Source organism: Crotalus tigris, unplaced genomic scaffold, assembly GCF_016545835.1.
Source record: "Crotalus tigris isolate CLP2741 ecotype Arizona unplaced genomic scaffold, ASM1654583v1 scf7180000018954.1357295, whole genome shotgun sequence".
Lineage (NCBI taxonomy): Eukaryota > Metazoa > Chordata > Lepidosauria > Squamata > Viperidae > Crotalus > Crotalus tigris.
The window spans coordinates 591802-604180 of NW_024097293.1; the positions used below are offsets into that span (position 1 = coordinate 591802).

The window sequence follows — 12379 nt, forward strand, 5'->3', positions numbered from 1 at the left end:
CTGTCATCTGCAGAGCGGAATTATGCTCAGATTGACAGAGAAGCCTTGGCTATAGTGGCTGGCATAAAGAAATTCCATGATTTCTTGTATGGCTGCCATTTCATGGTCTACACTGACCATAAGCCCCTCCTGGGGTTGTTTACTACCAACAAACAGACACCACACATCATTTCCCCACATATGCTGAGATGGTCAATTTTCCTATCAACATATGATTTTATACACTCAGAGTGTATAAAAGAGATGGGCCATGCTGATGGCCTCAGCAGATTGCCTCTCAAGGAAATAGAGACTGATCCTGCTCCTGCTATTCATATTCTGTCCATTCAGGAGTTACCTGAATATCCCCTCAATGCTAGGGACATGGCTGCAGAAACTGCCACTGGTCACACGCTCACACGCATGCTGACTTGGGTTTTGTCAGGATGGCCTGACATATGTCCAGATGCTGCATTTCAAAGCTTCTGGAAAAGAAGGCACGAACTGTCTACTTTTAAGGGGTGCCTGTTATGGGGTAGTAGAGTAGTTATCCCTGCCTCACTGAGGTCTAGACTCCTGTTCTCTCTGCATGAGAGACATCCAGGTATTGTGTGCATGAAAGCACTCGCAAGAAGCCATCTGTGGTGGTCTGGCCTTGATAAAGCTAGCGAGGCCCAGGTGCACGGGTGTCAGGTGTGCCAACAGTCACGGCCTGAAATGTCTCAGGCCCCTGTACACAGGTGGGAGGAGACACAAACCCCTTGGTCAAGGGTACATTTAGATTACGCTGAGCCCTTTCAGGGGTAATTTTTCCTTATTCTGGTGCATAGCCATTCCAAGTGGCTAGAGGTTGTACCTGTCTCCTCCACCACTACTGCCAGGACTATCCAGGTGTTGAGAGGAATCTTCGCTACCCATGGCTTCCCGGATGACATCGTTTCTGACAACAGTCCTCAATTTACTTCTTTTGAGTTCCAGGCTTTCCTTCAGGCCAACTTGATCCAGCACGCAATGTCACCTCCTTTTCACCCTTCCACCAATGGGCAAGCTGAACAGATGGTGCGCACCACCAAAGACGCACTCAAAAGAATCACGCACAGTAGCTGGCATCACAGGTTAGTAGATTTCCTTCTTGCATACCACACCACACCATGCACTGCCACTGGAAAGAGCCCAGCTGAACTCCGCTGGGGTTGCCGCCTCATCACGAAGTTGGACAGTAATGTGCCACGTGGTTTTGACAAATTTAAGATGTGTGGGCTTCGACTCCCAGAATTCCCCATTCAGCAATTTTGGAAGTTGAAGTTCACACATCTAGATCCCAAGTTTGAGAAACACTGTATTAAGACAACCCACACCAAATCAAGGCAATAGCAGGATCAAAACTTCCTTTCACTCATGAATTCTATCAATCCAACAGGGAGTGCTGTTTTTAATTGTTATCAATCCTATCAAAGTTTATTCACATTATATCAACTTATCAGTAAAACAACAAGGGAACAGAGAGGAGTCTCACCTGGATGCGAATAAAATGGGGTATAGCACAGTTTGGCAGGTAATTCTTGGTATGTTCATATAACTGCTTTCCATCAAAGGATTCCCCTTCCTTTAATCGTATTGCTGCCATCCCAATCTTTCCTTCATGCCCTAGAAAATATCAGAATGTCCAAATGCCTTTTCAGGATAGAAATACACAAGTTTGCACTGAAGGAAGAGCAAGAGAAAAGAAGTTGACTTAGCCCTTTGCCTTCCAATTGTTTTTCTCCTGTGAATTCCAGAATCCCCCCTTTGGAGAGTCAACAGGAGCCCATTCATTGTAAAAAGAAGAAATAAATACTTACGCAAAGACTTTACCCTGGTGTGATGTAAAATAGTGCAAGCTGTAAAGGAAGCACCTAAAACCGCATGGATAGAATGGATAGCTATAAAATAAGCTGATACTTTCTTCCACTGTATTATAGGAAGTCCTCAGGTTATGATCATTTGTTTAGCAACCATTCAAAGTTACAAGAGCACTGAATAAAGGGGCTGGGCTTTTTTAAAAAAAGAAGTGAATAGGAGCAATTAGGAAACATGCCTGCCTTAAAAAAATCCAAACCTCAGAAAACAGCAGAAATTTCACTGCAAATATCTGTAATGTATTGGCCACAACTGTTTTAAATCACTTGCTTAATGTCTGACCTACATTGCTGTATTGTTAAAGGAATTAATTGGCATAGGCAACAAAGGAGGACTCCACCTACTATGACTGTGGTTATGCTATCAATGAGAATTTTCAACCAATGAAAGTCTGGTAACCATGAGAAGAGCCAGGATAGGTCCCAGGATGAATCCTTAAAGTGTGGAAATCTCTGCCAAATAATTTTTAGTCAATGAAAGCACTTGGGATTGCTTTCCTTACTTTGTTTGGATGATCATATGTTTGTGAGCTGCTGTTTTCAGTTTTGAATTATATCAAATCTGACCCCAGAACCTGACTAACAGATGACTGAGTACTACATTTGTTGCTCTCAAACTTACAAAATATGAGCCAAGGTTAGATAAATTATCAGCATGCATACAACAGCAAAAATCACATTAATTCTTCAAAAGCATGCCAAATGCAAATTTTTACCTTTCAATAAAAAGTGGCTTGTATCATTGAAAGCTCTGTTATTGTGTTTTTGGGAGGTGGAGTGAGTGGGGGATTTTTACTTTTTGCCTCATTTTGATCTTTTAAAGAGAACATGCCCCCAACACCCCCCCTGCATAGCCAGAAGCCTTGCACCATTGCCGTTTGCCTGCCGCACTCCCCCAGCCCCTCTCTTTTCCTTCCTTTGAAACAAACAAACCCCACCCAATCTTCCCTTTCCTGCCTTGTGAATTAAAACAAGAGAAAGCCAAGTTTTTTCTTTTGTGGTCTTTACATATTTAAACTGCAGCTAAAAGGAAGTGGGGAAGAAAACCATTGCAAGACACTCTTGTGTTTTAACTTTTATTCCTTGTAGCTTTTTGGGGTTTTCATCCTTCTTTCATGAGAGGGCAGCATTTTGGAAAGGGTGTAACTGCCCCCTTTCCCCACCCCAAGCCATCAGATGAGCAAGACGCCCACCTCCTCATGCTCTTCCTCCTGTCCAAGGCTTTCATTGTCATGAGCATTTCTGTTGAGGATTGGTGGGGGGGGGCTGTTTGGTTTTTATTCCCCTCCCATCTGCTGGGTGGTTGCAGCAGGTTTTGGTCTCTTCTGTCATGCTTTCAGGTTACCCATGAAGCATGTTTGTTTTCAGGGGGAATCCCCACTCTGGTTGCTAAACTTGCTTAAACCCTCTTCCCCCACCTCCTCTTACTCACTGGAACCCCCCTTTGTCTGCAACCAGCCCCTGCCCTGGCCCCTGCCTCACCTTGCCTTGCCCCATGGCAATAGCATCCCTGCCTTGCCCCCTCCCTTACCTCATCTTACCCTGAAGGATGAGCTTCCTGCCCATTGCCCTAACCAAAACCCCCTGGATCTCCCCCAATCCTGCTTGCCCCCCACAGGCATCCCTCCCCAGGAGCAACATTGAGGTGGCCACGCCCACCCTGGCCATGCCCATCCAGTCTACCATGACCATCATAGCCATGCCCAGCCATTGGGCCATGCCCACCCAGCACCCAGCGATACATAAGTGGGTTTTGGCTTGCAGTTTGGGCACTCAATCTCTAAAAGGAATGCCATCACTGCATTAGAGTATCTCATATAGGCTTATGCTACCTGTGATGACCCAGGCCCCGCACAGAGGCAAAGCAGTCAGCTGGCAAGTCCTTTAATAACTGCCAATGTTCCCCAAAAGCTGCAGTCTGCAAGGAGAGACTCAGAAATGCAGTCTGCGGTCGTAAAACAGGAAACCAGCCAGTCCGTTATTCAAGGTGTCCAGGTTAAACAAAGACAAAAGCACAATTCACAACTGTCCCAAGATACCATGTTTGTTCCCAGCAAATGCCCCACTCCACAGTGGCTCCTTAAATCTTAATCCCCAGGTGCGCCTTGTGGAGTGAGGCGGGCTGCTCTCTTCCCGAGCAATTGAGCCTGCCTACGTTGTTCTCTCCTCCTCTCTGCTCTCCTTGCTCTAGGATCAGGTAGGGGGACTTGCTCCTTGCCTGAACTCTGCCTCCTCTGTTCCAATCCTGAAGGGCCCTGGCCTGCCTCAGCCTGCTCTTCCCCACAGTCCTCTGAAGCCACAGGGCCTCAACAGGGTCCTGCTCCAGCTCCATGTCCTTCTCGGATTCAGGCTCAGACGGAAGCATGACACTACCTATATGAGATACTTCTACCTAAGAATGCTCCAGAGTTTAATTCAGTTTGAACTTCAGATTTAACTTAATCAGATTTCATCTGATTTATACTTCTCAGATGAATGAGCAGAAAAGAATGAAAGCACACTTCATTGTGCTTTGAATATCATGTTTCTCTGATTGTTGCAATATAGTTCTCACTTTAAAAAAACAGTCTAAAGTATTTGTGAATGTGGATGTTATGGTCATGTTTGATAGGGTGAAGATTATAATATCCCCCTTTTTTCTCCTCAAGGTGGGATACAAAAAATGGGATGAAGATCCTCCCATTTTTTTTACCCATTCAATTAGAGGCCTATGTGGGTAGAATAAGCTGAGAAAAAGTGGCCGAAATCATCCAGTGAGCATCAAGATCAATTTGAATCCAGGCCTCTCTTGTCCAAGATGGGTTGCTAGATTATACTGATATTAAAATATATTTTAAAATAATAATATACAATGGGGTATTTGAGAGGATCTGAGTTTAGAAATGAATGCTTTTGGAAAAAAATGCTATACATGTGCACGAACATGTATTGGTATGAATTTTAACAATATATTGATGCTTTGAAACTCTTTTGATATAGTTTCTCCTACATTGGACACAAAGCAGGATATGGAATGTACTGGAGGAAAAAGAGTTAACCTTCCCCAATACTTTCTTGAGAATAAATTTCATTCCAAAACAAATGTATCCTGTGGCAAGAGAAAGTAGCAACATTTTATTATTTCCCAAAAAATTCCCAATTAGTATATTAAACAGACACCTCAAGAATACACAGATTAAGAAGCAATATTATTCTGGCCATAAATCTTTCCTTCTTGAGCAAAATCAAAACATGAATGGCTGCACTTTCAATGCTGTTCAGGAAACACTGCTATGCTCCTCTTTAAACCTTCTTTAGAGTTTTCTTTTCTTTTCTAAAATGGAGCAGTAGATCTCCTCAGTCATGGGTATGTAGTTCTTTTCTGAGTCATCCAGGAAGAAGAAGGGATCCTTGATGTTGGCAGGATTGAATCCATCCCTCACCAACTGACCTTTGTGCTGCTTGAAAGTTCCTGTGATCTCCAGCTTCTCCTGCAGGAAGTATAAGGCAACAGTGAGAATAGAGTCAGGAATTAGCCCTTCATTATTGCCCTGACTGAGTAACAAAGCCAGTGAATGGTGCTTCCCCTACTGCCCTAGTGTGAGACAAATTAAGGAAACTGATGGATTCCCACCAAATGTTATTTGCCCATGGGGAAATCCATTGCATCACTTTCTTAATGTGTAGTGAGGCATGAATGAGCAAGTACCATATATGCCGGCGTATTAGGCGACCCGGCGTATAAGACGACCCCCGTCTTTATAGTCGGGCCGCATTCCTAGAACGTCGTCTTATACGCCGGAAACTACCAGTATTTCCGGCGTATAAGACGACTCGGCGTATAAGACGACCCCCGTCTTTGGCGCCGATTTCAGCGCTCGCGGAAGTCGTCTTATACGCCGGCATTTACGGTACTGGGGATCTTTAGGACAGCTGGTTTCACCACCTATTAGGTTGCCTATCTAACTGGTCACAGATATGGAGATGATCCTGCCTGTAAGTCAGGTTATCTTTAAAAATTACTTAGTACAGTAAACCCACATCTCAAAACAGCATGGCTGTGTGGGAAGTCAGCCTCCCAGAAAAGGAAATATTAAAAGGGCAGAAAAATATATTTTCTCAAAGGATCTTAAAGAAGCAGAAAAGCATGCCCAGTATTCCTTGATAGCCCCAGATCTCCCTTCCCCAAGCAGAAGCCAGCTCTGTACAAATGCAGATGTAAACCATCAGGAAGGTTGAAGCTAGGAGATTAAGAAGACAAAGACACCTAAAATCTGCATACCTCATCCAAATTCTAAGAGTCATTAGCCCTAGCACCAGGGAAGCAGGATATGACCTTTGGGACATAATAGGATTAACCTATCACCACCAGAATACCAGAATACCAGGTCAAAGTTCATGCCACAGGAACAGGAAGCAACTCCAAACAAAAAGCTCCAGAGGGTATAAAAACCCACTCTCCACATGTGCTCAGCCCTTTTTTCTCTCCTCTTTACTGCCAGAACCATCTTTCTGTCTGGCTCTTCAATAAACTGCACCCTTCTTTCTAAAACAGTCGCCATGTTGTTTATCCCCAGCTTGGACTGAACCACGATGAAGGCTTTTCTTCCAGCAGCTAATAGGACATTAGCATAGTATCCCCTGAGGTAAGCAAAATGCCCTAGGACTAGGCAAATAGTGATGTCCTCATAACTAGAAAATCAATAAAGAATGCAACACACAAAGTCCTTCTCAGCAGGAACTGTGTAAAACCTGAAATGTATTAGCTAATGTCAGATTGAGCAATGCAGTTGGCTCTCTTCCCTCTTTGAATGGAGTTTGGGCAGCACAGCATTAGATGCCTCTCACAAGTGTTAGACTTATTTTCAAATATGGTATTAGTGATCTGTTGAAAAAACACCAACTCTGAACTCTGTACTCTCTTTCAGCCAAGGCCAGAATGGCCATGGAGGGCAATGCTCAGAAGGGGAGAAGCTATACCCATAACAACCTAAGGTGGCCCATAGAAGCTGGCAGATCTCAGTCTCTATGTGTCCTCAACCATTTTGTCAGTATTAGATCCTACGTGTCATAAACTAAAGAGTAACTAGGGCATTTTCATACTGGATTGCAGAAATATGAGGATGAATTCCATGTTTTCTTGCTACATTTGAGCTACAGCAGGCCAAGGCAGGTAACCTGAGCACAGAGAAATACTTATCTTTGACTATACCAGGAGTGCAAAATATGCAACTTTGTTTTTCCTTATCTTCCTACTCTTTGTCCAGTTTTTCTATCTGCTGTTTGCTCTTACTGTGTTTAGCAGGGTTTCCTCTTGCCTTCTTCAGTCCTCATTATGGGATACTGCCTTCCTTAATCTTCTCTATCACTTCCCTGTATCTCCTCTGGCATCCCTTTGTGGTACCTTCAGTGCCCCTTCCATCTCCTTCTCTCCACACAACCATCATCACATTGTCTTTTTCAACCTTTACCCAAGGCTTTCCCCATCTACAGCTTCACCTCTGCCCAATGTTTCCATCCTGCTTTCTCCAACCTCTCTAATTCATAACAACCAATCCTGTTTCTCTGTGCAGAAATATTGAATATGAGTATATAAAACTTTCCCCCTCCTTTTCAGATTTCAGATGAATTTATATATACTCTTTATTTTCATTATTCCCCTTTTTTGTTCCTAGTTATACTTTTTTAAATCATCAATGTTCTTCTACTCTTTAATAAAATGAAAGTGTTTTTAAAGCAAAGAAATTGCATGCAAATACAAACTCAGTTGACAGCTTCCTTTACTGGCAATGTAATTTACTCTAGTTATCTTATTGATCAAATCAAGCCTACTTTTTATTTCTTTTCTGTTTATATTCTGATTGGCAGCAGCATTTCTATTTCTATTATACTTTATGATGCTGAAGTCTGAGGTTTTGAGTTATTTTCTCTAATGATTTCTTAGGCTGTGGAAGCAAGAGCCTAAATCAGTTGTTTCTCACCTGGATACGGATGAAGCGGGGTATGGCGTAGCTGGGCAGATAATCCTTGGTATGTATGAACAGCTTCTTTCCATCAAAGGGGCACCCATCCTTCAGCCGCATGGCTGCCATCCCAATCTTTCCTTCATGCCCTGGAATAAAGCAGAATAATTGACAGTAAAGCTACATGTTTTCTGCAAAAAAGGAGTAAAACTGTTGGTTGCGGGTGCTAAGCAAAGCAGCTTTCATTCATTATTTACAATCTCACCAAAACGGCCTGATGCTCCTCACTCTATCTTTTATCCCATAAATCGATGATTTAGCCTTATCTTGCTATTTCCCATATCACAAAATATCCATTTTTAAAAAAATAACTAAAGAATAGTTGCAGATAAGAAAAAATGCTGCAATTCTACATGCAGTGCAAGGGAAATCTTTAAGATGGCACTAATTGAAAGAAAATATGGGAATCCTTACTCAATTCTATCTAACTTAGATTTTTCTACCCTCAGGCTTTATCAAGCTACAGAAGTCAAATAGCTGATAGACTACAGGTTGTCTTGGTTTATATTTTAACAAGAAAAAAAGACAGTAATAATTAATTAACAATCAATAATAATTGTTTGATAATTTCATAATTAATATATTAATTAATGATATATTTCTTTGATCTTCCCTTCTCCCATTTATATTCTTCTTCAACCTTAAACAAAATATAATTCTTAATATTTTCAATATATAAATGAAATATAGGCATTTTTATATTTATACAGATAATAATAATCTCTATGTATGACATTTTTTCAGCTTCTATTATTCTTATAACCATCATCTCATTAGTTCACCATGCATCCTATTTTCATAATTTTTGTTTATGCTTAATTTCCCTTATATTCAATCCAATTCTTATCAGTCATAATTTCTTCATATGTTAGTCATCTAACTGTCCAAATTTTCCCATTTAAATACATCATCCCAATATTTTATGTCATGCATTATAAAAATACTATACTTTTTATCTATCTTATAAAATCTAGGTATAACATCCTTTTTAATCAGTTTATATTTCACTTATATTAATAAAAGTTACATCACCTATAAAAGTTACATCACCTACTATTTTTACATTTCATATATTATAGGACATACTATATTACTTAAATCTCTTATCCCTCTTGTTATCGGGCCCCTTTATGTTCAAAATTCTCTATTATTTTAGCCATATTCAAACAAGTGTTTGTTCACGTAATAGTCCATCTGGTAAGGTGAGTCAAATCTCTTGTATCTATTTCTGGTCTTCTTCTTTTGCCGAGTAGTTTTCCAAGTTGATGTGATCCGCTTACCCGGGTTCCTGTGTGTTTGCAAATGTTGTTGGGAATACAAAAGATGAAGTAAGTAAGATAAATACTTTCTGTCTCCCAAACTTTCATGTTTCTCCTGGAAGTTCTATAGTCCATTCCATTTTTCTTGTTGTATCAGAATCTTGTATATTTTTTCCTGTTTGTGTTAAATTGTAATTCTTTTCATTTGTTATTTCATCAATTTGATCATATTCTTCTAATTTGTGATCTGTTATCTGAGTTATTTGTTCATTTGTTGTTATTTCCTCGGTGTTTTTTAATTGTAGATTTAAATTAGAAATATGCTTATTTAAATCATCAAAGTTGTTTCGAATTTCCTCCTGGTTTTTGTCTATTGTCATTTGTATTTGTCCTAACATTTCATACATTTTCTCATGGAGAGTATTTATCTTGCCTTGAAGTATTGCTTCTGGAGGCCCTTGCTTTTCCTGGCTAAGTCCTTCAGGAGAGAATATTGAATGTGGCATCCTGTCTTTTTTCATACATATGTGATATCAATGTTGTCTCCCCCCTTCAAATAATCTTTCATCAATGTTTTAATTCAAGAGTCAATTTTGTCAGTCAATCAAAATTACAGTTCACAGTGTTAAGCCATTTTAAATCCTTCTAGTAGATTCTCCTCTAAAAGATTAGCCAAAGGCCAAAGTTTTTCTTTTCCATAAACAGTTCTTAGATTTAAGCAACAATCCAAGTGTTGTTTTTTTCCCTTTCAGACACTTTTAATATTATAGCTGGCTCTTCCTTTGTTCCCAGCTGTCTTCAAGGTTATTTGCAATTCAAAGGAACAGCTTGTTCTTTATTTCTGGGCATTCTGCCAATTTCCAAGTTCTTATTGTTAGTATTCTATGCTCAGATTTTCCACTAGATGTCAGCAGTTATTTCTTTTTTCAGTTTTTTTTTCAATCAAAAAGTTATTTTTGTTATATATTTTTATAATTCCATCAAAATTCTTTAGGGTATAATCTTGACAGTTTTTTAGTTCATAAATTTGCCCAGACTGTAATATTTTAAATTGAATTTTAATATATCTTTTTCCTCCTTAATATTAATTTGCCACTTCCATCTATAAGGGAACGGGGATATAGTCCCCTCCCTTCACTTCCAGCGGTTTTCTTGCTTTGGGGATCTTTCTCAAGGATTCAATTAGTAAATAGAAGAAAGAAGATCAATACTCTCACCAATTCCAAGCATGCTGTTCACCAATGTTCAGGTTCATGCTCTTGGACTTCGGCTGCAAGTAGCTTGGGCTAGACGCTGATCTCACGCTAGCCTTTCTCCTGTCGGGTCAGAAGACTTTTGCCGGATCAAATGAAGTGACCGGTATTGCTTCATGAACAAGAGGGCACCCGTCCTTCATGGTCAGCTCTTCGGGGTGACTTCGGACAAATCTAGGGTCCCCCTGGCAGTATGAAACTAGCCTGGGGTGTGTGTCTGCTCTCATGCGGCCATGCGCTATGGGTGCAAAACTGGAAGTCCTGCAGGTGGCTACTCTTGAAGACAACATGGAAGCTATAATTGATCCAAACGACACTCCTTGGTCTCATAGGTCCTGGAACATGCCCCTTGTGCCAGATCTGGTGCACTGAGTAACAGTAGTGAGAGAGAAAGGTTCTCTCAAATAACCTGGTCCCATTTCATTAATGCTTTACTTTGCACCTTGAACTGAATCCAGAAACAAAAGGGCAACCAATGTAGTTTGCAGATCAGAGGTGTAACATGCCCTGATCAGGGATTGCACATAACTGCCTATGCAGCCACATTTTTCACTAGCTGAAACTTTTAGATACTTTTCATGTAAAGCCTATTACAGTAATTCAAAACAAAGATGATCCTCTGAAGCTGCTGCATGACCACCTTCTCGACAACCTTCCTTAAAAAAATTGTCAAGAACAATTTGGTCTAACAATGCCCTTTTGAGGAAGGGTTTAACCATCACCTCTTTAAGGGAAGGAGAGACCACCCCTTATCTCAAGAAAAAAAATTACATCTAACACCCCACCATATATCACATTATGGGAAGATTTAGCCAACAAGGATGGACATGGACCTAATATAAAGTTCAGCTCACAGTCATGAGGACCCTGTCAATTCTTCAGGTACAACAGGATCAAACTGCCCTCATACTACTGGGCACAAGCCCTATTTGTCATAGGACCTAATTACTGCGCCTCCTTGAAGGCATACTCCTGGTCCCTTCCTTTAAATACCGTCACCTTACGGGCCCTTAGAAGTGTGCCTTCAGAGGTTTGGCTATAACGTATGTTGCTAAAAAGAACAAAGAAAAGAAACAAGTTTAGGCTGAAAGAAGAACTTAGTAAATTGGAATCCAAGTTGCAAATTGATCCATAAAAGAAGAAGCTGAAGACACAAATGGAACTAATAAAACATAAACTAAATCTAACTGAAATAGATGCAATGGCACAACAGATTAAACGATCTAAACAGAACTTTTTTGAAAATACCAACAAACCAGGAAGATGGCTTGCATATAGACTGAAGAAAGAAAGAGAAAAAAGAATGATAAGTAAACTACAAGACTCAAAAGGCAACGTATATTGCCACAATGACGTAATGAAAAAAATTACTAAGAACTATTATGAGACACTTTATAAGGCAGAGGTGGTTTCCAAAGAGGCAAAACAGGATTACTTAAAAAGTGCCGATCTCCCAAAGGTGCCAGAGAATATGCGACCTATGTTAAATGAGAACATAACAGTGATGGAGATCACAGAGGCAATAAAAATGCAGAAGAAGGACAAGACTCTGGGACCTGATGGACTTCCGGCTGAATTTTATGTAGCTCTACAAAATATAGTAAGTCCAATATTGAAGGAATTCTGTAATGAAATTTTCTCAGAGATAAAAATACCTAATTCGTGGACTGAAGCCAATATAACCTTGATACCTAAAGAAGATACGGATCTTACACAAATTAAAAACTATAGGTCAATATTGTTATTAAATGTGGATTATAAAATCTTTACTTCAATAATGGCAAAAAGAATGAAGAAATTTTTGACGGAATTTATTCATACAGACCAAAATGGCTTTTTGCTAAAAGATAAATAAAGAATAACCTAAGGATCATTTTAAATGTTTTGGAATATTATGAAAACCACCCATGGAAACAGATGGCACTCATATTTCTTGATGCACAAAAAGCCTTTGATAACTTAAATTGGCAATATATGTTTCAACAATT

At 40.1% G+C, this 12379-nt stretch overlaps 1 protein-coding gene across 3 annotated transcripts in view; it reads right to left on the reverse strand.

Moving 5' to 3' along the window:
- Nucleotides 1-4961: 4961 nt before the first annotated feature.
- Nucleotides 4962-12379, reverse strand: part of LOC120314583 (very long-chain acyl-CoA synthetase-like) — a 56126-nt gene continuing 48708 nt past the window's right edge. For 2 of the 3 annotated variants that reach the window (XM_039357834.1, XM_039357836.1), the window contains 2 exons: nucleotides 7838-7968; nucleotides 5171-5347 (listed from right to left, as the gene is read on the reverse strand). In XM_039357834.1, coding sequence (XP_039213768.1) covers nucleotides 5171-5347; nucleotides 7838-7968 — 308 coding nt within the window. Of the gene's footprint in view, nucleotides 5348-7837; nucleotides 7969-12379 lie in introns of all 3 variants that reach the window. The other variant, XM_039357835.1, reaches the window with a different exon arrangement.